This window comes from Mycteria americana, chromosome 1, assembly GCF_035582795.1.
Source record: "Mycteria americana isolate JAX WOST 10 ecotype Jacksonville Zoo and Gardens chromosome 1, USCA_MyAme_1.0, whole genome shotgun sequence".
NCBI lineage: Eukaryota > Metazoa > Chordata > Aves > Ciconiiformes > Ciconiidae > Mycteria > Mycteria americana.
In genome coordinates this window covers 53,329,030-53,353,937 of record NC_134365.1, presented here as the reverse complement: position 1 = coordinate 53,353,937, position 24,908 = coordinate 53,329,030, and the positions used below count along the sequence as shown (strand labels likewise).

General features: G+C 42.0%; 1 protein-coding gene across 6 annotated transcripts in view; it reads left to right on the top strand.

Annotated features, from left to right (window-relative positions):
* ANKS1B (ankyrin repeat and sterile alpha motif domain containing 1B) overlaps nt 1–24,908 on the top strand; it is a 452,062-nt gene that overhangs the window by 390,755 nt on the left and 36,399 nt on the right. For all 6 annotated transcript variants that reach the window (XM_075497691.1, XM_075497704.1, XM_075497731.1 and 3 more), the window contains 2 exons: nt 6,668–6,775; nt 12,147–12,326. In XM_075497691.1, coding sequence (XP_075353806.1) covers nt 6,668–6,775; nt 12,147–12,326 — 288 coding nt within the window. The remainder of the gene's footprint in view (nt 1–6,667; nt 6,776–12,146; nt 12,327–24,908) is intronic.

The window sequence follows — 24,908 nt, the reverse complement described above, 5'->3', positions numbered from 1 at the left end:
CAAGACGATGATGATTAAAAAAACAAAATGCATAGAAGGACCTCCATTAAATTGTACTATTAGAAGAAGATATTTAACACCATCGTAGGTTTTTTCATTATTTTTACTGCCATTTTTATCAGACTATATAATTGCAAGATATAGAAATAAACAATCAATTTTCAATTCTAATTTATTAATATCTGTATAATTAACTGATATTATTCTCTTATTACAGTGCTTATCTTTTAATGACTGCGTTAGTTATAACTGTGAGCCATAATAATCTGCATTTTTACTCCAAGCAGCAAATGGCTGTTCGCTTCTGCTGGTGTTATGAAAACATTCGTTACTGTATGTTATTAGAAAGCTTGAGTGTGTAGAGAAAAAAAAAAAAGCTATTTATTTAGTAGACAAATGGCCCATTCTTTAAAGGAGCTTGAATGTGTTTTATTTTCTTTTTCTTGGAATTAAGTCTGTGATGAAATGGAATCAAGATCAGAAAAAGGATCAATTCTAGAGCTATTAAAATTTTCTATGGAGATTTGTATTTTATCTCCTATTTCTTGTTACACTAGCTATATTTCACGCTTGTGTACAGATTAATGTGCTTTGCTGATAATTGCACATTAAAAATAGCTAAATAAATGATTAGCTCATTATGAAATGTGTTGTAGTACGAGTAACTTTAATTATAATTTATCTGCTATGTAAGTAATCCTGCAAAATATTGTGGGATAACATATTGGTATTGCAATTGCTCTCTTGTAGTGCTGTGTGATTAACATCGAAGACCTCGAGGAGGTTGGCCGGGAATACTCCTGGTCTCTGTGACCACACATTTTCCAAATCTGATCTGAAACAGTGACTGGACCTGTCATTAGCTCAACACACAGGTGGAAATGCAAGTCACTAGCGGAGGGAACAGTCTAGGAAGTCTATCCTCTAGCACTCAATTTGGGACCTTATTCCACCTTTCAAATTGTCCAATATTTTTTCCACTTCCTGCTTGTGAGAACAGAGGGGATGTTTTCACTTTATGTACAGACCTCCTTAGTGCTTGCTATTTTTCACATATAATATTTTTCAGCCTTGTCTCTTAGAATAGGTAATCATTATTGTAATAATCTTTGTGTTTGTATAATAGACTTTTAGGATTTCTGATTTATGGGGTTTTGGGCCTCATGTAATAAAATTCACAGATGTAATATTTGTCATTACAACTGAGGCTTGCAGAATCATTAAATTGCATTTTTTTTCTAAAGGCCATGGATTTAACTTCCTTTTAATTAAAAAAAATTGTTTTTAAAAAGCGATTCAGCATGTAGCCTGAGACACATCTTCAAGAGGTGAAGTGGCCAGGTCTCGGTATTGGCCAGGTCTTGTTTCATTGTATTAAGGGTTATCGTTTACAAGCACAAAATTAATTTATTTTTTTTTTTAATCTTTAGTGGAGCCAAAAGTACTAGGACCTGATATTTTCAGACAGCCAATTCAAAAACTAATTTGGAAAACAGTTTAATGACAAAAATGACTTGTCTGGTGAAGTCGGGGCAAAAATTCCAGCAGCCTTGGTAGTACCAAAGGCTGTCCTGAGAACTTCTGCAAAAAATATTAAATCCTTACCTGCCTGAATCTGACCTGGGATAGCAACCCAGTCGTAACACCACTGCTCTGGCAGCAAGCTGATCTGCAGCAGATCAGCTCAGAGGAGTGTAACAACCCGGGATTCAAAATTACCTTTACTTGGAGAAGACTTTTGGCCTCTGACTTCTCAGTACCATTAAACTGGAGATCTGCAACTAAATTATATATTTGGGGGGGGGGGTGGGAATCAAACATCAGTTCCTCATGATAACGTATAGAAACAGGACTTACTAGGCAGCCATCTGTCTTTGTGAAGTGCTGTCGCCAAGACAACTGACATCTGTTTCCAGTTGGGTAATTAATTCAGGGGGATAATGGCGCATATTTCATATCATTATGATATGAACTCGTAAGTCTCTACAAGTCTCTTCGTAGGCATAATAAACCATTGCTTCCACTGCAGTTCTAGAAACCAGAGGAGCCTTGCATCTGGCAGAGTTGCAGCAAGTCTCTGATCTGCTTTGGAGCCTCTCCGTTTTCACGTGCCTGGGCTTTGCTGGGCGGTCAGGGCTCTCCAGGAAAAGCCCTGCACTGTTAAAAATGGCAAGGCTTTGTGATAATTTAGAGTTGGAAGGAATGAGCAGTTGCAGTCAGGACAAGAAAGATCATAAAGTATCCCTACGTGAAAAAAATGCAACAAAAGTTTAATACAGTTCGGACTGGATTTGGCTGTTTCTGGTATCGGTAAGCCGCCGAGCATTCACTATTGCAGGTGTGTGGCACAGCTCTTGCGTCCTTCTGCCTGTACGTTTTGTGGTCCTGAACACAAGAGGGGAGAAGGGGATGGGTCTGACGCAGAGCGTGCCTTTTGCCACAGCTCCCAGTTACTCGGGGTGTAGGGCCGATCCCACAGGGTCTCGCCTGTGCGGAGGATAGGATTAACGAGCCCACTCGGTAAATGGGGCTCCTGCATCTTGCAGCATCCCGCGACAGGCTTTAGTGCAGCTGGAGTACTGGGGCGTGGGGTCAGTTATCAGCTCTGCAGTGTAGTGTTTTTATGAAAGTTCAGTGACGCAGGCATATTTATCTTTCAAAATATGCCAATTATTATACCAGGTAATCATGGTCAGTATGTGGGGTAGTGGTTTTTTGGCTTTTTTTTGTTGTTGTTGTAACTGTTGATCACTGACGGCAGTTCTATGGATAGGATTTGTAAAATTTTGAACGGTTGTCCATGCTGGGAATTTATATAGCAAGTGTATTTAACCCATTCTCAAATTTTCAGTTAAACCAGTCATGATGATCGGGTGAGCTGTACTGGTTGGTCTGGGCTCGCCTCCTGGGTATTCTGGGCACTGTTGTGTTTTAGGATTAGCACTGTGAGGTGGCATTGTGGCAGGAAAGTGGTAATAATCAATGTATTCTTCACCTGCAATTCCAGATAGCCTAGCGTTTATTCCAATATGACCAGCAGTAAAATGGTTAATAAAATTGAATTTAGCTAGAGTTTTGGGCTGTTTACTTGCAGAAATAGGAAGATCACACCTTGTTGGCTTTTATTTACCATTTTTTCTTCTTAAATTCTGAAGTGTCTGATGCTGCCGCTAGAGAATTACTAGTACAATTCTGAACACTCTCTGGGTTTCTAATTTGTAGCTAGTTCCTAGTGCCTAGTCCATGTTTAGTCCAGACCGCTTGCACTATTATGGTACTGATTTTACCCCATACAGTAACTTTTCAGATTATTCCAAAAGAATGGAACTTGATGTCTTTAATTTCAGTAATCTTTATAATACCCATTTTAAAAAGTGTAGAATAATTATAAAAATACAGTGGTGGGTCATATTATTCAGTCAGAAGAAAAGATCAAGCAGAAGAATGTTGTAGAAATAATGCTCGGTTTTAGATGGAATAACTTGTTAATTCCAGCATCTGCACATATGCAGTCATCAGGGAGTTATTGGGCTACATGTGTTTGTTTTTTAAAACATCTGTCAACTAAGTCAGAAATCTAAGTGCAAAATGTTGCATTGGTTACATTTGTGGATTTATTACGTTTCCTAGTGGAATTTCATTTTGTATGTTAATCATTGGAGAATATGGAGGTAAAAATAGGATTAAATTTGTGTGCATGTATCATTTCTTTGGACAAATTACTTTCCCTGTTCTCCTTCAATTGTATTACAACATCAAATATAAGAAAATACATGAGATGGAGTTGCATTATTTTTGTCTCGAGTATCCTACTGTCGGCGTGGAAAGAGGCATGTCACGCACATGCTTTTTTTTGTCCCCGTAACGAAAGAGCAGGTTGTGGAGGGCCTTAAGCTACTCTTAACGGCTTCATGACGTGTTGTAGCTGATTCCTGCAGCCACGCTGCGAAGTTCGTTTCCTTGCCGTGTGGGAAGTAGGCTACAATCCATTTGACAAAATGCTTCACTGTGTAGCACTTACTTAGGTGCATTGTACTGACTGTCCCTATAGTTCAGTGCTACCGTGTTCACTCTTACCTGGTATATAGAAAATATTCACGGGCAACTAACTTGTGGGCTAAATAGGTGCAAGACTTTTAAAGGTTATTTGATACACAACATTAAGACATTTCTAAGATACTGCTTCAGGCAACTTTACCATTGCACACCGTGACCTATATTTGTGATATTTGACATTTTTGATAAATACTGTCAAGGATAATCCATCACAGAACAAGTTTTCAGAATTTCAGGGTGTTTGTTAAACTCTCATAACTCAAATATAGAAGTGTTTCAGAAAACAGTATTTTATATTTGTAAGTTGAGTAACAAGTTTTCCAAGTAAGAAAATTACGAGGGAGTCCATTTCCAGAAGAGTACAGCTGTCTTCAGTTAACAGAATATGTGCTCCACACGAGACTGGGCTACATCTGCCTGTTGGCTGAGGACCATATGTTTCTGTAAGTTGCATCTTTAAATCCCTACCACTTCAGATTTGGGGTGACCACCATTTTAAGGGAAAAACAAAATGTGGAATAAGCTTAGCAGTGCGTATGGTGTTCAAAGATCTGTATTGCTTTCAAATTGAGCGCAGTTGTTGAAATAATATAACCGTTTAGACCCGTCTGCTGATCTCTTATGTGCAAAGTCCCTCAAGACCCGTGTCCTTTTCTCTCCTGTTGTTCAACAGCTCTGTGAAGTCAAAGAGAATTGCTTTGTGTGGTTTGATATAGCTAATAAGGCAGTCAGAACGCTGAGGACCTTGAAACAACCCAAGAACTGTAGCTTGACTTAAAAATCTCTGGGTAAATGCTCTTGATGATGGGGAAGCGTTATGAAAGAAGCAAGTTCACTGAAGTGCATTACCTGAGTAATGCTTAAAGCAGCTGTAGTTCATTCACGTGTTTCATATAGTTAAATATGGAGATAAACTGTGCACCCTTCTGTTTAACATTCAATGTAAATTGAATACATAACTAAGTCTCCTGCATGCCTCCGGCATTTTTGTGTGTGCTGCGCTATCTCAGCTTCAATCGTGCTTCTCCAGATTTAGACTAATAGGAGAGCACAGAGCAGGCTTGTGGGACTCTGCAGCTTGGGTCTGCTGTTGAGCAGCAGGGTCTGCAACAACCCTGTAAGCTGCCTCTCAAAGGAAGGCCTCCATCTGTTTCATGTCATAGCCCATCACTTTGTAGATGTGGGCAAACAAGATGTTCTTGATGTTCAACAATATCAGATAGCACAGAGTTGTCCAGCAGAGGAAGCGTGGATGAATTCACGTGCCCATGGATAGGCAGGAGTTCACCCAACAGAATAATGATGTCGTGTTGCTGTACCATATCCTGAGATACTGGAGCTAAGAGGTGTCGTAGGGGAGTTGCTGGGGTTTGAGTTTTGTTTGTTCTCATGAGTGGTAGCTCTTAGCGGTACTGCTTAAACTGAGGTAGTTGTTCACTTAAGAGGTAGCATTTTCAGTGGTTTTTTGGGAACTATTACTTTTTCTAGGTTGAGTGAGAAATTCCTCTCGACTGAAGGGTGTTGACACACGGTGGTCCTAAATATAGTGGGAAGTACTGTCTTCTGAGAGGGAATGGAGGCAAGTCTGGTGTATGAAACCATACATGCAGTCTGGAAGAGTTATGTGAGGACACTGCTGTGTGCAGAGCAGAGGCTTGCTTCTACAATTAGGGCTGCTTTACACTTCGAAGCCATTTTAGCCATTAAAGAATAGCGTCAAAATACGATTTTTTTCCACTAATGCTTAAATTCCCAACTTGTTGCTTCTGCCCTCTCTGTTTTCCTGAGAGCAGTGGTGGTTTTGTGCGTGGCAGGGACACAGAGACATACAAGTGGGGAGTAGTTGCAGTAAATCTGGAACACCTTTTTGGCAGCGTTCTTGGAGTTTGGACAAGCACAAGGTATTTGAACCTATCCACTGATGGTCGGGTTTGTATGCAACAGAGATTTTTTTCATTGCATCTGATAAAAGTAATAGACCTCCAGGACAAAGTTTGTCCGTCCTGTGTTTCTTACGCAAGAACAATTCTACACGATAATGCAAACTGTACGTGTCGTTTGGAGATTACCCGTGGAAGGCATGGTGAATAGATTTATAAGTGATAACATTTATTCATTGTGCGGTTCCTTTTCTCCCATCTTGCCCTCTCTAAGCATTCACTGGCCATTCCTCAGTCTCTTCCTCATCCCTCCCATTCCCACGAATCCCTTTAATCCTCATAACTTACTGTTTGCCTGCACCTCTACATTTCCTTCTCCAGTCTCCTCCTCCCCTTCCTTTGTTTTTGCTCCCGCTCCGCTGCCTTCTCTTCCTGTTTCATTTTCCTTTCCTTCTTACTCATTTTTGAGCCTATTTTTTTTTCCCCCCAGCTTTCCACATCTATACCTGCTTTGGTTTCTTCCTTCATTTTACAGGGTTTTTCCTCTGCTTGATCTCGCCTCTCATTTTCTCTGCTGATTGTTTGCCTCGCGCTGCTCTCTGTCTGCTTAGCCTGTGTACTGGACTAACTTGTTAAAAGGTTTAAAGAGAAAATGGCTTCTCTCTGAAGGGATCTTCATTTAATTATTGCAATGTGTTCTTTTTAACGAGATATTTTTGTTACTATTTCAGGTCTTAAAAATTAGCTTGATTGGCCACCGGAAGCGCGTTCTGGCGTCTTTGGGAGACAGACTTCACGAAGATCCTCCTCAGAAACCACCTCGGTCAATAACCCTCAGGGTGAGTCCCCATGAAAATTTGTTTGCGTTTCTCGAAAAGTCAGCGTTTCATAACATTCACATGAAAACAACGGCCGCTTTGAGTGGGATTCAACTTACCTCACTTGAGAAGTTTACAGTGTAGATGTCTTAGGCTGACCTGCTCAGTCGCACCTCCCCGTATAGCCAGCAGAGATAAATTGACATTTTTACTGGGTGATTCATCTGACCTGTTTCAGATGTCTACCTTAGGATGAGATAAGTAGTATCTTAGAAGTACCAGCTTATCTTCTTTGCTCAAGAAACTAGCTCAGGACCAGGTGTGTACAAGCTGCATGTCTACATTTGCCCACAGGAATCCCAGTCCAGGCAATCGATATTGTGGAAGGAGAGTTACCATTTTCCTTTCATGTTTTAAAATGCTTGCACTTACTTTTCAGACATATGCTTTATGCTTTCTTTAAAGAGAGCCTCTTGAAATTGTTGAGATATCTTAATGGCATTAAGATGTTTCTGTGTATCAAAAGTTTCATCGTGTTTTTAATTTTCATTTGTATTCCCTCTTTCAGAAACCTTGTTGCAATGTCCCTGGGGTTTTTCCACACTTGGTCAGATTTAATCTCTTCTCATTACACCACCTTCACTCGGTTTCTCTAATCCAATGCCTTTGCTTCCTTGCTGTCTGTTACCCTTATCGAGTTGTGGTCTGATGACCCATTCCTACTGTGTTCTCTCCAACGGAGATTATATCAACACTTTTTATTTTGATATTTTAGGTTACACCTTTTGCATTTGATTGGATCTGATTATTTTCATGGGGCTGCATTTCTGACTGGAATCTCATTTGGGACTAAATTTCCAAATGTCAGAGAGTGTCTCTGCTCCCAAGTTAAGTTTCCTGGTGTAAAGAGAAATAGAAAAAGACAGAATGAGGGCTTATTTTTACATACACTAACAATTTCTGTGACCAGCCTGTTTTCACCCTGCTTATGCTCAGATGTCACATACAGACATTTTAGGCCCCCCCCCAGATTCAACCTATTCCTAATGCCGTATTGAAAAAGGTCTCACAAGTCTCTAACGTCCTGCTCTAAGGCACATTGCACAAACACGTCAATATTTTTCTTGTGTTTTGTTTTTTATGTATTATGCGAATTATTCCTGGCAGGTGTTAAAACGCTCCCAGAAAAGAGGAATCGTTTGAAAGTCGCACATTTTTGCTCAATACTTTCAGTGCTCTGGACTGGGGAATTAGTTCCTCTTCAGCAGGTGGGAAAGTTTCCACAGCCCATGTCATTGGTTAGGGCTGTATATTCTCAGTTAATAGTGAAGAGAAAACTGGATATCCTCCATCTGTAGTCAAAATCATAAAAAGTAGTCTGCTGCTCCACAGCTAGAGCTACTGATGCAGGCAAGTGCTAAATGTCATTCATCACCTTGTGGTATTGGAGTCTTCACAGAGAATCCTAAAGAGGAGGACATGAGTTTGGATTAAAGTTTTCTTTCCCATCAACTGCTACTGTGCCATTTCACACGAAATGAGGACATAGTATTTAGTCTGTAGTTTGCTATAATTTTTAGCTTGAAAATTGGTTTAAATAAACTGTCTGCTGCTACTAGAGGATCGATTTATGTAGAATCATAGAATGGTTTGGGTTGGAAGGGACCTTAACGATCATCTAGTTCCAAGCCCCCTGCCACGAGCAGGGGTACCTTCCACTAGATCGGGTTGCTCTAGATCAGTAGAAAAGATAGTTTGTTGTTTCAAGAGTCTACTTTTAAGGTCCCAAGGTCAACTTAAGCATGGCTAACACTTTATCTTTTTCGACTCTTTTTGTATTAGCTTTTAAAATATTTCGAAGGAAGAAATGGTTAAATATTGAGGAAAGGCAACAAACGTTAAAAATATCCACAAAATATGTTATTCCCACAATAACTGTGTACTAAGGAAAAGTTATTTTGATTTCAAAGTCATATACTTGAAAGTCAGACAATGCTGGATCTCAGGTTACCTATGCAATCTTGCTTTCCTTCCTTGAGTGCATTATAATCTTTAATTACAGGACCAGTTTCCATGTTATTTGTGGAACCCCATCCTCACCTGGTCAGCACTGGAGGCCGGAATTTAAACTAAAGGAACAACGATTTAGGCTGAAAATTTGGAGAAGCAGCGTTACAATAGTAATGATAGTGTAACACAAGAATTAATTCACTAGGGAGAATTCCTGTTTTTAGGAAATAGTTAGACAAACATCTGTGGGGCATGAGGTTCACCTAGGCAGCCTGGGGAAGGATCTCTTAAGCTCCCTTCCAGCCCTGACTGGTGTGGTTCTAGCTTTATATGACCAGCAGGATTGAGAGGTGGGGATGCAGCAGGTTTCGATAGTGAAATACATGACCAGGCATCACTGCAGGGCATGTATCCATGCATTCACAGCAGGGTGGAAACATGATATGAATACCTGGTGACTAACAGTAGCACGGTACTGAGGACATGATAGCACCTGCATGGGCATCCATGCCTGGTCTGCAGATTTGTTAAGGAGGTGAGAAAGTGGGTATGGAGTGAGGAGGAGGAACGAAGGAAGAATGGGAGAGAGACTCACGATTAAAGGAATAGCTGTAGCTGTGAAAATACAGATTTACACCTGCTTTTGCCACAAAACCCTTGGATAGCACTTGGTAAGTTATTTAGGTAATTGCCTCATAAACAGTCACTAATTGTATGTTACCGACATTCTGCATATTTGACTGGAGTCTGGAGTCTGATTTATACAAGTGCTGAGCACACAGCACTGCAAATCAGATCAATAGAAGTGGAATTTTGAATACAAGCACTTGGAAAATCAAGCAATAGATACTGTAATTGGGCATCCAAAGTGACTGATATTTTTTAACATTTGTCTGTGTGTCTCAGGTCCCCCACACTAAAGTGTTGGTTATAAAATGCCAGAAGTCACAGGGTGTGGTGAAAATAAATTGATTGACATTTGTAAAGCACTTAAGAGCATCATGAAAATGGCAATATTAGTCATCCTATAGCATCCATAGCATCCTATAGTCATCCAGAGCAGGATTTGAATAGAGTTTAGGGAAGGGGTTTGAGGCCACAAAACGAGGTGAGAATAAAATACTGACTACACGATAACTAATGATAACACAGTGCTGAGTATATGACAACATGCTGCACAGTTGAGGATCCATCTGTGCTGTGAAGGACGACTTTGAGAAAATAGCATAAAATCATACAATTACATACTGTTCCATAATGCAGAGGCACCGTAATTCTTTTATTTCTTGACTTTGTAATTCCTGTCTGTATTGCCTTGCCAGCAATCTTCCGATATAGATCTCTGAGTGAATTTCCTCTTTATATGCAGTTTGATAAAGTATGAAAAGCTCGATGAGAGCTGGGATCTGTGTGTCCATTGCCCAGTCATCTGTCACTTTGACGTGCTAATGGCCCTATCGGTCTACTAACAGTGGGTGAATTGCGATTCGGAGCAGAGAGGGGTTGTCTACCTGGCTGGAGCGGCGGGTAGAAGTCATTAGAAAGGATCTCGTTTGGTGCCCCTGTACTCAGGTTATTTTCAGGGCAGAAGCGTGTGCACCATCTAGTCAGAGTTGGGGCCCATGGAGGGTAGGTTTTAGAGATTATGCCTCCCCAAACCTTCTGAGCATGTGCAACTACAGCTTTTCAGAAGCTTTTAACTGGGCCAAATGTAGGTGGATTTTTGTGAAGGAGGGAAAAAGACTATTCCTAAGAGGAAAACACTCCTTTCTTTGCCCTGGGAAATGTCAAGTGCTTGTCTCAGATCATAGGAAAGCTAGAGAATTAAAAAAAAAAAAAAAACAACAGCTAATTAAAAGTTGCTAAACAACTATATATCCCTGATTTTAGTCAACCAACATGAAAAATACTAATCCGTTACTGTGACTGCAAGGAATAATGTCACCTAGACTCCTACACTTCAAATATTAACATCAGACATTACTATCACTTGAACGCATACAGAGAATTGCAACTTTCCTTTCCATTTGGAAGAGATTACAGCTCTCTGATTTCTTACACCGGATCTTGTTTCTTAACAGCATGGAGTAAAGTACCTTGATGGTTTTCAGAATTAGGTTTGCTTCAATGTATTCATGCATGAAATATCCACTTTAATTCTTTCTTTAAATAAAAAGGCAGGGTTTTTTACCCTCCATGCACACCGGAGCAGGTCTTTGCTTCCTCTAGTATCTTCAGGTCCCTTCTTGTTGTCCAGTATTGAAATACAGTATTACAGCAATAGGTAATTTAGACAAGGTCTGCACTGTGCAAACACGCTCCTGGGTACGCTCTGCCTCCAAAGAACTTACTATCGGAGAAATCTCTAGTGTCACATAAATTGAGCCCAGTAGCCTACATCATGAGAGAGGAACACGTTTCCCCGTCCAGTTGCTGTGATGGTGTTTTACAGTCCCCACTGGGGCGGGGTGTGTGCAGACTGGCTGCCCAGCACGCTGCGCTCTGCTCCTGCTGATTGCAGTCTCCAAGACAGTGTTGAACGGTGGAGCTGGGCACCAATGTTTGTAATTGGTGTTTGAACAAGTGATGTGATGTGCATGAGAATAGGTGTTTCCAAACATACGTACGGTGGCTGTCGGTGAGCGGTGCGGTGGCAGATCCTGGTAAAATGTATGATCAGGAGGACATGTTTAGCTGTTTATTAGATAGAGTTCATGTATCAATTTGCTGTGGTATTTGCACAGTGACTGGTGCAAGGTCACAGTTCAGCACAGATTACAAGAAAAGCCTTGTAAAATATTTGTACTCTGATGCTTTCATGCATTCTACGAATTGTGATTTAGCATGTTTCTGATATCCAATACTTCAAGTTAAACGGATGTTCTTCAAGACCTATAAAAATTGCAAAGTCCCTATATTTTGTAAATGTTCGTGCATTTCTTTTTTCCAGCAAGAGATGTTGCTAGAGTTCAAATCACTTTCAAATCACTTCCACTGCTCAGAGCGGCTGCTCAGAAGTGGTGAGAATGTATTTCATCTTACAAATAGCTAGTCCTAAATCATGGCTTTATTTGGGCCTTAACAACAAGTAACTCACTGCTTTATCTCTGTAGCAGTCCTAGAAGGGAGTATATATTACACAAGGAGGTTTTGGAGAGGGAATTTGCCACTAGTTCATGTAAATAGTGAAAAATTTTTTCTTTCCACATGGGCTCTGCACCTTAGGCAGCAAGTCTCAAAAGTTCATCCACAGTAACCTCTACTTCAGGAATCGTTCCTTAATTTTTTTAGTATGAATAATTCAAATACACTTTTAAATGTGTGGTTTGAAGTCAGCAATGTGCTGTTGTTCTTATGCTGCACTTTTCTGCTCTCTGTCCAGGAACCCAGCGGTAACCACACTCCTCCTCAGTTGTCTCCATCACTTAGCCAAAGCACTTTCACTACCGGTGGCTCCCTGGACGTTCCCCACATTATCATGCAGGGCGATGCAAGGAGAAGAAGAAATGAAAACTATTTTGATGATATTCCCCGGTCAAAGCTGGAGAGGCAGATGGCACAGGTAGGATTAAAACCATGCCATTAAAAGGCTGGGCCTTGCTGCAGTTGGTTACAGAACTGATCCTAACTGTAGCTGTGGGTCATATATGAAGGCTGAATTGTAAACTACAAAGACTGTCAATTTTTCGAAGCTGTCTGTTCCAGTTCTCTGTGTTTCAAATAGTGTAAGTTGGTGTGCGGTTTCTCCTGAGAGGTAGAGTTTTGGGGGCGTTGAGGTGCCTGGAGGCTGAGATGAAGGTGCCTCCTGCACACCAGAGCATGCAGACTCCCACCAGCACTGACTCTGCCTCTCGTTTCTGTGAGAAGGTGCAGATCCCTCAATTTCTGAGCAACTTAGATAAAAATAAGCTGACATCAGTTCACTGCCAGAAACTCAGAGGACTTAGGGGGTGGTGATTGCTGCATTTATTAATGGAGAGAGTCAGCATTCTGCTAAACTTTGTGATCTGGGGATAGATCTTGAGTGTTTTAAGAAAAGATTTAACTGTGCAACAACTCATTTGAGCAACAGCGCTAGACTCAACTGGATGTTAAATCAAACTGTTCATGAAAGAAAGCCTTAGCCTCCATCTCTAAATTTTTTCACCCAACCACAGTAAGAGGACTGATAATTTTAAATCAAGCATACGTTGACCAGAGTGACGTCTTGTACCATTCTAAAGGGCAGTAAAGTTAAGCTTGGACAGCCTGTTGGCGAAAATGCTTTAGGATGAACTCAGCTGTTTTTTGGTGGTACATATGGTGAAAGACAACCAGGTCTTAAACCATGCAGTGCTTTGCAGCGCATGTTGGAAATAGGGCTTTGATTTGCCGTCAGAAGCAGATGGGCAGCCAGTGCGGTTCCCGGAGCGACTCACTCCGCGAAGGAGCAGGTTGCTGCATGCTGCCCTGCGTGAGGCTTCCCAACAGTTGTCTGCCTGCCGCAGCCCAAAATAGAGCCTCTATCCAAAATTCAGCCTCAAAATGGAAACAGCTATGCAAATAACTGTGTTATGGTTAACATAATGAACAAAAGGCTGCAGCCTCTCAGCTAATTGCATGAACAAGGAGAAGTAATTAAATAAACAAGCAAAACAAGGTGCTGCCGTTACCTGGGAACACAGAAACAAATTGAATTCCATTTGTTCAGAGGACATTTCCAGGGAAGTGAAATTGCATTTGGTTGGGTGGGGCTGTTTCTTTGCCTTTTTTAATCTCCTAATTTTCTGCTGTATAATCTTACTGTACAGAATTAAGGGGGAAGTTGCCTAGTGAACGAGCTTGTTTTCAAACCAAAGTCTGCTGGGCTTTTGCATCAAGAACAAGGTTGAGCTGAAGTCCAGCAAGGAAAAGCCCAGTTCTTAACACCAAAATATTTCTTTGAAGGTCATGGAATTTAGGTGTTTGAGCATGAAATACACACTTGCTCATGGCTGAGTAGACTGGCTCATCTACTTAGTTCCTTTTATCACTTGGTTCACAAATCCCTATTCTCACTTCCTCTTTTAGTCACTAACATTGAAGAAAAAAAAAAAAAAAAACAACAGAACAACCCAAAAAAACATACTAGCAATTCTTCCTGTCTCCTTTTCACTCTTCTTTTCCTGTTTGAAGTCCTGATATTCCCAAGAGGTATGACACACTCTCATATATGGTACCTGGAGATTTTCTTTGGGCTGTTAAAAATTGCTTTTCCAGAAAGACTGTGATATGTTGCATATCCAAAGAGAAAACTGAGCAGTTAGTGCTTACACCACTCCAAACCACTTTAAAACCAATTAAGTGCTGGGATTCTTTTTGTGGGAGTGTGTACCCACTGCATGAATGACTTCAGTGCCTTCTCTTTAACTTTCACCATTGAATATAGCAATCATCCTTTGGGACTCCAAAGGGGAAAATGGATTCAGATGAAATCCATAAAACAGTGTTTTGTGTTAGTCCCTGAACTCCAATCTATTTGGAGTCTTTCTCAGCTCTGCCCCCAAATTCTGCACTCCTGATGTATGTAAAATTCCCTTTGACTTTAACGGGAAAGTCAATGACTCCCTCTGGTGATCATTCTCACTAAATTGGACTCACCCCATTAAGAGGCTAATCAGGGATTTCTTCAACCATTCTGGCCCAAAAATAGATTTTTAAATTTATTTTTTGCAATATGTGCTTTGCTGAAATGAACTATATTTCCTTCAGTCTTTTCCCCCAAAGCCCCTTTGAAATTAAAGGTAAAATAATTGTTTCTGGAAAATAAAGGAGATCCAACTGATTCTTAACATGAGCTTTCTGCTCCATGTTTTTTTTTTTATCTAGCAACTTCGTCCTTGCAGTTTGCACGTTCCTTTGGCTTATGTCAGATCAACAACAACTTCTGAGCTGATACCAGTCCAGCTTTCCAGCTAGAACACTTCTCACAAACAGAATGATCTAGACGGATTATTGGAATTGCTTTGAGGATATTCTTTGTCTTAACCCTTTGTTTGCTAGGCTGTTTGCATGCTGCTGTATGAATCTGCATGTTTACTGGATGCTATAGTAGACAGATGTGCATAAAGTCATCTTTGATGCTGTGATTTTTTGAAAGGGTTTTAGGTGTGTTCCTGGCGATGAGATTAATGGGTATTTTTCTGGCCTTGAAGAGGGAGGCCAACATGGTATTTGAGAGCTTATTCATGGTATTGCATTCATGAACTTCATTTTATTTCAGAAATGTTAGGATAAGACTATTTTGAGCCTCAATTTAAAAATCTAAAATCTGAAGATATTTTGAGAAGATGGTGAGACCTGATGTTTCCATCTTTACTATGGTCTGTGTTTTCACTAAACTTTTACATGGGAGTCATCAAGCATGTTGGTCTTTGCATCAGATATCAACCAGTGTTTGTTAAAACAATGAGCACATCAGTTTAAATCTGTTTTCCTTTGATCTGCTAAATGGGTTTAAACAATTCTCTAAACCATAATCAAATCTGCTTGTAAGTAATACAACACTTTGTTTCTTGGAGGAAGCACTGATTTAAATTTACTTAATGTGGGTGGTTTTGTCTCAAGGCCAGCGTGTACCTTCATTCACCGTTCCCTAGCAGACTGTTTGCGACCTAAGAGGGGAAAATCCTAATATAAACAATGAGTCTAACCAATTTAGATTCCTCACTGGAATAGGTTTGGCCATCCAGCTCTCCAGTTGGTCATCCAACTTTGAAAGTCTTTGACATCTGGTTGGATAAATTACAGCTGCCAAAAAGGTAATACAGAAGGTTGTGAGATGGTTTGTTTTCCAAAAAAAAAGGAAAAAAAAATCCAGAAAAGATTGAGTTGTCTGAGTCATCTTTGACTGTGGATGTTGAATTCTGAGCCTGCAACATGTAGATTAATATGATCAAATTAACGTAGTTTAAAATAGCTCAAGTTGCTCTTAAGATTGCCTAAACCTTTAAAATAGAACTGAAATCATACAGGCGAAGCCCAAGGACTTTGGAACCAAAATCAATAGGAGTCCCATTGAAGGGACTGGGCTCTTCATTCACCCCTGAAATCATGGGGGGGGGGCAGTGGAAATATATAATTGCAGGGAAGAGCTTTGGAGGTTAAAAGGAAGCATAGCTAAGTTCATTAAAATACACCAATTAAAATGTCAGGTCTTTAGGATTTGTAATTCTCCAGGCAGCAGAGAAGCTTTAGGTACTAGCTGCAAGCATATCCCAGACTGCCAGCCCCGAGGCTGTTGCTGTTTATTGCTCCAGCCAGTGACATGCGGTGCTTTTAGCCACCGTGGTCCGTAAGACCTCTCGCCGTGGTGTTCAGAGCACCGCACCCTGCCCCAAGCCGGGAGCAAGGGCCGAAAGCATCCTTCCCGCGGCAGGCGGGCAGGGAGGTGCGGGGAGCACCCCTGCCCACGCCGCTCCTTGCAGAAGCAGAGCCAGGTCGGGCATCACCCCGATGCTGACGCACGCTCTCCCCACAGGGCTGAACCTGCGGTGCACCCCAAGATGGGAGAGGCCTGTCATTTCGGGAGGCGGTAGGCGGGCGCCTCTTTAAGGCTCTGGGGAAAGCTCCGGGCTGTGTCTGCCTCCGGGAGAAAAAACTGGTAATGAGTCAGAGTAAGCTTTCTGGTAGGATAAACCTAGTCATGGCCCATATGGGGGGCACCCCAGTGGGCTGTGATGGAAGGAAGAGAATCCTTTAAGATCTCAGAGAGTTGGAAAAATTACTCACAAAGGCTGGCAGGAGAAGTTCTTTCCCAGAGATGCTGAACCCAAACTTAATTTTGAAAGCCTTTCTGAGTTCTTTGGTCCCATGGTCTGAGGGCTCTTCCTATTTTTTTTTCTCCTAAAACACAAGATAACTTAAATGTAAGGTCATTGTAATGACTGGTAAGCTTGAAGTAAAGCGACCCTGATTGTTGGGATTCTGCCGTGTAACATTATTTTGTGAGATATAATAATTCGTTGCAGGATTAGGATTGATATGCAGGAGACAGTCATTTAAATGGAGTTAGTACCAGAGATCCTTTATCTACAATAGAGGAAAAGTGTAATAAGAACAAGAAACAGAATTAGCAAAGATATGTTTATAGGAAAATTGTGAAATAATTTTGCTGCCTTCTGAAATAATACCTTCAACTCAATACTATCTTCCAAATACTTCACAGATACTAATGCATTCATATTTCCAGTGCACTGGGGGACTATGTGATTTAAAATAATGTTTTCCATTTTACAGCTAAGAAAATTGAGGTACAGGGGTGTTCAGGTTGGCTAAGATGACACTGAAAGTTTGAAGGACACTGAAAGGTTGAAGGAGCCAAAAATAAAACTCTTGTCTCATAAGACCCACCTTTAGTTTTTTAAACTTTTAACCACAGTCTGACTTTTTTTTTATTTGCTTGTTTCCTGTTTGTTTTCCTGTCTCCTTCTTTGCTTTGGGAGGATTTAAAGATTATGGTGAATGAAGGAAAATATGCCCAGGAGAATACTGGTGTGTAAGATAAGATTATCTAAGAAGCAATGAAGAATGGGTTTTATCAATGGTTGAAATTACTGGTGAAATAACAGAATTCTTTACTAGTAGATTTAAGAAGCAATAAATACAAAATAGGGTTGTCTAGATTATTTCATTCTGTTGTTATTTCTAAGGTTTCTTACTTCCATTTTTTATAAGCATAAAATAGTGTGTGATGTGAGGATGAACAGACAGCCATTTTAAAGACAAGTATGTAAAATAGAAAGAAAATGCTCTAAGGTTCATATTTTTAGGTGCATTTTATTTTTAATATGGAAAGATGACTGAACCATGAAGACCTTCCATTTAACATCAGAAGAAAAATGCTTAACTAAATCTATTTTTATTGCATAGTATAGATGTTACTGACAGTTGTCTTTTTAATTCAGATAGGTATTAATGCCATAGAGGGCTGTATCTTGAACTGTAAATTTCAGCAAACTTTCATCTGTAAATCCCTTGAGTATTGTGTATTTAATGGACAAGTAAACTGATAAAGACATTATGAAAAATCTAAGTAATTTCTGTCTGAATAGAAAGATACAATTTTTTCAACAATGTTACAGAAGCTAGCATTTTAGAAATAAAGTCGTGGGATGTGGATCATACCTACATGCTGCTTCAGCATATGGAATTAAGGAAGCTGCTTCTATATTTGGTATTAATGATCCAAACTAAAGCCATAAATACTACACCAAGAAGGGGACAGATGTTCTTTCAAGATGGGGACAGATGTTCTTTATTAATTTACTGTTTTTCACACTCAGTCTTATGAGCTGGAAGCTCTGCATCAGAAAGGTTGTATGAAAAATGGAGGAGGATTGTACGAAAAACAGAGAAGACGTAGCTTCTACTGTCAAATAAACTATTCTTATTGAAAATCTGAATATTTCAGAGTCAAAGCTGAATTTTAATATCTAACACTTACATTTTTGAGCTGCTGGAAAAAAGTTGTACTTAGAGTTTGGGGTGCTCTTCTGAAAAAGCCCACTTATTTTGTTGTTGGGTTTTTTGGCTAAAATGTAGGTACCTGTACCTCATGTTCGGAGACCAAAGTCTCATAATCTTTATTGGTGGTATTTGTCCAGAAGTTTATATCCTGTATGCAAGGCTAAAAGGCTGGGGTGCACTTGTAGGTGGCAGCACAGCAGAAGGGGTGTTGTCAATCAGAAGAGGCTTGGCTCCTCACAGGCGTCGCAGGGCCAGAGCTGCGGCTGTAACGTTGCACCTCCGGGAGCCGGGCAGGGCAGCCGTAGCCTTAGCAAACCACTGGCAAGACCTTCAGTCAGTCCTCCCCAGCAGGAACCCAACTGCTGGGTTACTGGATCGAAATCAAATGAAAAGTGCCTGCCTGTCAGAGAAGATCACCGTCACATGAAGGAGGGTGTTGGCTAGGTGAGAGAGAAGCACGGCTGTGTTGTTAGCCTTTTCTTGTCGGAGGAAAATGTGCAAAGTGTGGCCCTGCGTGGAGGAAGAGGTGGAGGTGCACAGGACCTAGAGCATGGACCCTGGCGCGGGAGGTTGGCCTTCCTGCTCGCCCTGCTGCCGGCTGGAGGTGACATCTTTGCAGGCTCGCTGTGGTCGTGGGCCAGTCGTCTCCCTTCCCAGGGTGTGCTGGCCGTGGCACGCCTGTTCTTGTGAATCCTCCCTGGGAGCTGCTGACAGGGTGCACTGACCGGGAGCGCGGCGTCGCTGCTCACGCCTGTCGCCCGCTGCCTGCCTGCAAGAAAGCCGTTCCAGGATGGCCAGTGATTTTCTGGAAATCTTCATGTGAAGTATTTTCAGGAGAAGCAAAAGAAATATACCAATGCGAAACGCATGTACTTACTCTAATAAGAAGTGTTATTTCTAGTTTCTGCTTCTCTAAAAGAAATACTAATTTCAAATTTCACTTTCTGTCTCTGAAGATCGTGTTTTCGAAGGAAGATCTGTGATTATTCCTGCCAGTAAGGCAAGCTCTCGCCAGAGCTCTGGGATCATTCAGGGAAGCAACATCTATTGACATGGCACAACTGCTCTCCCGTGGTCCTAAAACATTTGGAGTGACGATTACAAAAGGGACCAGGCAGCCCCATTCATACGATTTTCGTTTGTTTCTTTCAGCTGTTGCACCTTTAAAGATTGTTTGCCATGCCAGGAGTGATTTTTTCTGGGATTTGATCCAAAATTCTCCTCATTTCTGGAGCTAGACTGAATTATAGTTAGCAAGTTAAATAACGTGCATCAGCTAGAGCGGCGTTTGCTGCTGTTGCTTTCCTTCCCTCCTGCGCCTCGCTGGGGCTGCAGCGCCAGGAGATGGGAGCGATTTCCCGAGGCTCAGCCCTGCGGTGAGACGCAGAGGGAGAGGTGGCGGGGGAATAAGCGCGGAGGTTATGTTCAGCAGCTCCTCCTCTTCCCATGCACCAGCTCTGCGACGTGGAAGTGCAAGAGAGGGTGAGCCTTGCTGGGGAGAGGTGGACAAGGCAGCAGAAGATCAGGAGTCACCAACAAAGTTCTTGGACCAGCTCAGGGGTGAACAGACCACTGGGGACCCACGTTTACCTGACGAGGGCCATGCCCTGGTGTTTTCTAGACTTCTGTTTGTTGTTATTACTCTCTCCTGGATTCTCTCAGCGTGCCTCCATCCTCCTTGAAGTGCAGTGGCTAAAACTGGATGCCGCCCCATATGAGACCTTGCTGGTGGCTGCGTACGGCACAAAAGTTTCTTCCCACGTGTTACAATATGCTACTTTTATTAAATACCTCCTTTTTCATTTAGGAGAGGGGAGTTCAGCGAAGGGCCACCAAGATGGTCGGGGGCTGGAGCACTTGCCCTCTGAGGCAAGGCTGGGGGACCAGGGCTGGCTGGAGAAAAGGCAACTTTGGGTACAAAAACTGAAAGAGGAAAGGTGCTGACTGGATGGCAAGAGAAAAAATTCCTCCCCAGAAGGACAGTCAAGGTGGGGGACAGGTTGCTCAGAGAGGCTGTCCAGTCTCTGTCCTTGGAGGTTTTCAAGACCTGACTGCATGAAGCCCTGAGCAACCTGGTCTCATCTCACAGCTGATCCTGCTTTGAGCTGGGGTTGGAATGGAAACTTCCTGAGCTCCCTTCCAACTTGAATTATCCTGTGATTTATTTGTTTTTTCTTTTGCAAGACTGCTGTATTTAATTTCAGGTATACTAAAACTTCCAAATCTTTTTGTGTCCTCTCCCCACCTCCCTGTTAAATTGCTCTCCTAATTTATTTGCTATTTTATTTGTGTATTTAATCTTACTTTCCCAAAGAATACTCTTGTCTTTCTGAATTTCATCTGACTGATTTCTGTAGTTCATCAAATCCATTTTCAGTTCTTACCCTGTTCTGGGAAGTCCTTGACTCCTGGATCCTCCCCAGAGAGCCTGAGCTCTCCTCCAAACCATGGCATGGAGCAGGTCATTGCAGATTCCCTCGGCGTGTTCCAGTCCACTTGTGCTTCAATACCAATAATTATTTTCTAAACGTGCATTTCAACTTCTTGTGCAACCACTGCATTTTGACTGAAGCTAGTTTGTGTATGGGACGTCACATGTCGCCACATCGGGACTCACACCATCGGTGTCCACGTCCTGCTGGGCTTCTCCTTGCTGCTGCTGATTTAGTTGGCCAGTTTTCCAACAAAGGAAGGAAATTTGCTCTGAGATGATTCATGCTGAGTAACCTCATTATAAACATCTTGACTTTTTCTTGACCCATAGAAGCTCTGTCGGGTAACACATGGCAGGCAATATTATGCTTTTTCTTTGTTATCCTCAATAAAAAATACATAGATATAGATATACACACATACATGCAAATATTCCTAAGTGTTTATTTCAGGTGGCCAGGAGTAATATCAAAAGGTCTCATAGGCCACAAGGACCAGGAGATGGCGACTAGATTTTTAAACAACTTTTCTAGTAACTTGCTGGTCCCTGCCATTAGGCTGGCTATAACTTTCCAAATCTTCCTTTCCTCTCCCATCTTAAATATTCTTTTAGGCCTTCCTTGGTCCTTTCAGTATCTTCTATGACTTTCCGAGGATAATTGCTCCTAGTTTAGGTAAATCTGTGACATCTCCTGAAGTGCTATCGAATGAAGTTCGTTAAGCTGTGCTGAATACATCAGGACTGCCTTCCACCCAGCTCCTGTTCCTTCTGCGTATGCTGTCCAGGTATTCTTTTCTGTTGCTTCCTCCTTTCTTCTTAGAAAGTATATAATTTCCAGGATCAATCTTACTGGTTTGTGATCACTTTCAGTACAGTTACTTTCTGTCTTCAGATTATCAACCAAGTCTTCTCTGTCTTTAGGGATGAAGCCTAAAGTAAGTTCCCCCTAGATAATTTTCTTCACCTTATGAAACGCTAAGTTGTCTCCATCACAGCCCAGGACCATGAAGACCTGTATATGGACTGTCCTACAGCTTTTCCAGTAAATATATGCGTAATTAGAAAGACTTGAAGCAGATGGAAACGTGCAAACACTTTGTAACATGATTGGCTACTGACTTTACAACAGGTGCCTGAAATAATTGTGCCCTATTGTGTTCTGTCACAGAGAAAGTTAGCAAGAAGAATAAGAAATATTATTTCTTATGTGTATGTGTTTTCTTGAAATCAAGCAGGTTAAGTTAAAGAAATAGAAGTGAAAATGTCCTTAATTCTTTTAAAAGACAGTCATAAAGTGATTAGGAGACTGTGCAGAACTGGGATTGCTGGGGAGGGAAGGGAGGTGGATGAGTGGAGAGCGGGTAATGTGGAGCCTCACCTCCCTCCCTCCCTCCCTCCCTCTCACACCATTAACCAGTCACCGGTATCATGCCTAGCAGATGGCAGGAGCTGTGCGGTGCAGGCCATTCCCTTTCGCCCTTCCTTTGCCCCTCCTGCCCCTCGCAGTTGTGTCCCATGGTGACTAGACGGGGAGGTCTTTTATGCATGGGACATCTATAGCTATCACAAAAATGGTATCATGATAGCAGAGTCTTGTTGCAATGTTACATGTACGCATTTATCTTTTGGGAAGAATTAAGATAAGTGCATGTTTGGTACAAATCAGGCAATAGCTGATGCTACTTTTTTGCTCTCCTTTACCATATTACTTAGGAAAATGTTCTTTGTTAAACTCTCTGTTTCACAGAACCTTCTGTGTCAGTGGTATTAAGTGCCCAAGTGTATTTGTGTTTATTATGGTGGAAGTGCATGCACAGATTGAACTCTTTCCCTTTCTTTTTGAGGGCATATGCTTTGGGAGCCGAAAATTATGACTGCTTGAAGCCTAATCCCAATTCTCCCTCCTACTGCTTATTTTCTGGCCTCAGATACTCACTTAACCTTTTTCCTTTCCTTGGTTCCTTCCTCTTCAGCACACGGGTATGCAACTTTAAGTACTTCTCTTGGGGATTTCATAATTCATTAAAAAATTTCAGCACTTTGAAGACATAAAATATGTATATAGTAAATGCTAAATATTTTTACAGTGGTGCAAGGAAAAGGTTGGTTTCTGAATTTGAATTAATTACCTTCCATAAAATTAATGTTCTTTCTGTACTGCATTTCAGTACCTTAGTCATTCAAACATTAATGAGTGCAGAACTGAGTAATGAATTTTGCGCTGCTGCCCTTCTGACTGGGCATTCATAGTCGTGGGAAATTCTTGGTCTCTGCTGGTCTGTGTGATTTATTATTGATTTAATAAATCAAGTCACCTGTATTTGAAGATGATTTAGCATAATCCTAGATCTTCCAAACCTTGAATTCTGGCGGTAGGTCTGTGTGATGGGGGCAGTTCGCTTGAACAGTCCTTGGAGCAGAGACCTGGCCCCAGAACTTGTCTCGCAGGTGAGTGCTCCAAACATCTGCTTTTACGCACTCTTCTTTCTCCAAAGAATTAAAAATAATAAGAAGGGCTTCCCTTCGTTTAGAAGAGGGGTTGAAGACAGCCTATCTTCTGCTGCTTTAACCTGGGAAAGAGGAAGGTGAAATACATAGGTGTGAATTCCCCCGGTCAGAGAGGGGTACCAAACTGAGAGCTCCCAGCTCTTGGGGGGAGTGCGCTAACCCGTGAGTTTACGTTTGGGAGAAGATGAGCTGGGGAGGGAGGGGCAGGGTGGGTACCATTAGCGTGTGTAAGAAAGGATTGATTCCCTGCCCTTTTGTAAACTGGAGCAACTTAAAGCTTGCATGCACACTTACTGCAGCGTCGCGTTACCTGTTCCTGCATTAGCGCCAAAGCAGCCGATAGATGTATCTGGTGTGTTTATGTGTTTACATGCTGCAGCGTGTTACACGCTATCGCAGCATCGCTGTCAGCGCGACGGCCGCGCGGCTCTGCGGCTGAGGCGGCGCTGCCAGGAGAGCCCCGCACGCCTCTGCTGCGCGGGGACAGGCGCCGGCTCCCGGCTGAGCCGGCCGAGGCACCGCACCACTCCCTAAAGGCAAGACCTCCGGAGCGGCAGGATTTAAGGATACGCCTTTGTCTCCAGAATACCAAGACGGTGAGAACCGGCTGTACGATATGACAGCATCACGGCAGCCCCATGCCAGCACATTGGCGCCGGGGGGAAATAAAACGTCTGCTAGCATACAGTACCATGCTGCCTTACCTTACTCCTTTCAAGACCTCAGCGAGTGTGTCCAAATAGCACTGCAGTATGTTTTCTTGATTACCTGATGCCTGGGGATGCGCACCTGGCATGGAAATGCCTTCTCTTTTACTCTTCTCTTGAAAAGCGAAGCCACAACCTCCTGCCATGCATTCCCATTCAGGAATCCCCCCAGGCAAACAAATGTAGGCATCACAGTGATGGGCATGGCTGGAGCATCCAGAAGTCAGTTTGCTTGACAGACAGAAAAAAGGTCATTAGTGCCAACTAGTGCAATGTCCTATTAATGGCACAGCAGAAGTAGCTGGAGCGCTGTTTGCCGCTGGCCTTGCACTGAGAGTAGTGTTCATCACGTGGAGGAGGACTGCTTCGTAGCAAGTTGCAGAGGATGAGATAGAAGACTGTAAACCAAAGTCAAAATTTTTATTAGTTAATGCTATCAAAATGTAGAGCCCTGCGCATCATGAAGGAGAAGCAAATAACTTTGAAAACGAGATGGGGGAGAAGAAATCAAACAGATACAGGAAAGTTTAAGAATTACTGAAGCTGGGGGAAGGGATGTGTGTGCGTACATTTCAAATCATGAAGGAAATAAGGGACAATTAACAACGTTAGGCAGCCACCAGCCTGTCTGGCAGCGCTCGGTAGTCAGTCCGGAGGATGCCAGCCTGCCCTGACAGTAACCAGAAGTGATAACCTAGTCTGTCACCAGCCAGGCAGCCAGGTTTCAGGCTACAAAAGGTAAGCGCAAGAGCCATATTTCTAAGAAGAGTTGCACTTCTTTGGGTTGTTTTGAGCATCGGTGCTAGATTCCTGCTGCTGCTGCTGCTGACAAGAACCAGCAATGCACATTCTTGCTGTTGTTAAATTACCGATATATGAATTGCTATCTATTCTTGATGCTGCAGTTGCATTTTTCATGCGTGTTTATTGCCTTTTGTTGCTGCCTGCCGAAGATACTGTAGGCAGATCCTACGTCTGATGCTTTGTTTTAGTTGCCTGGCTACTGTAA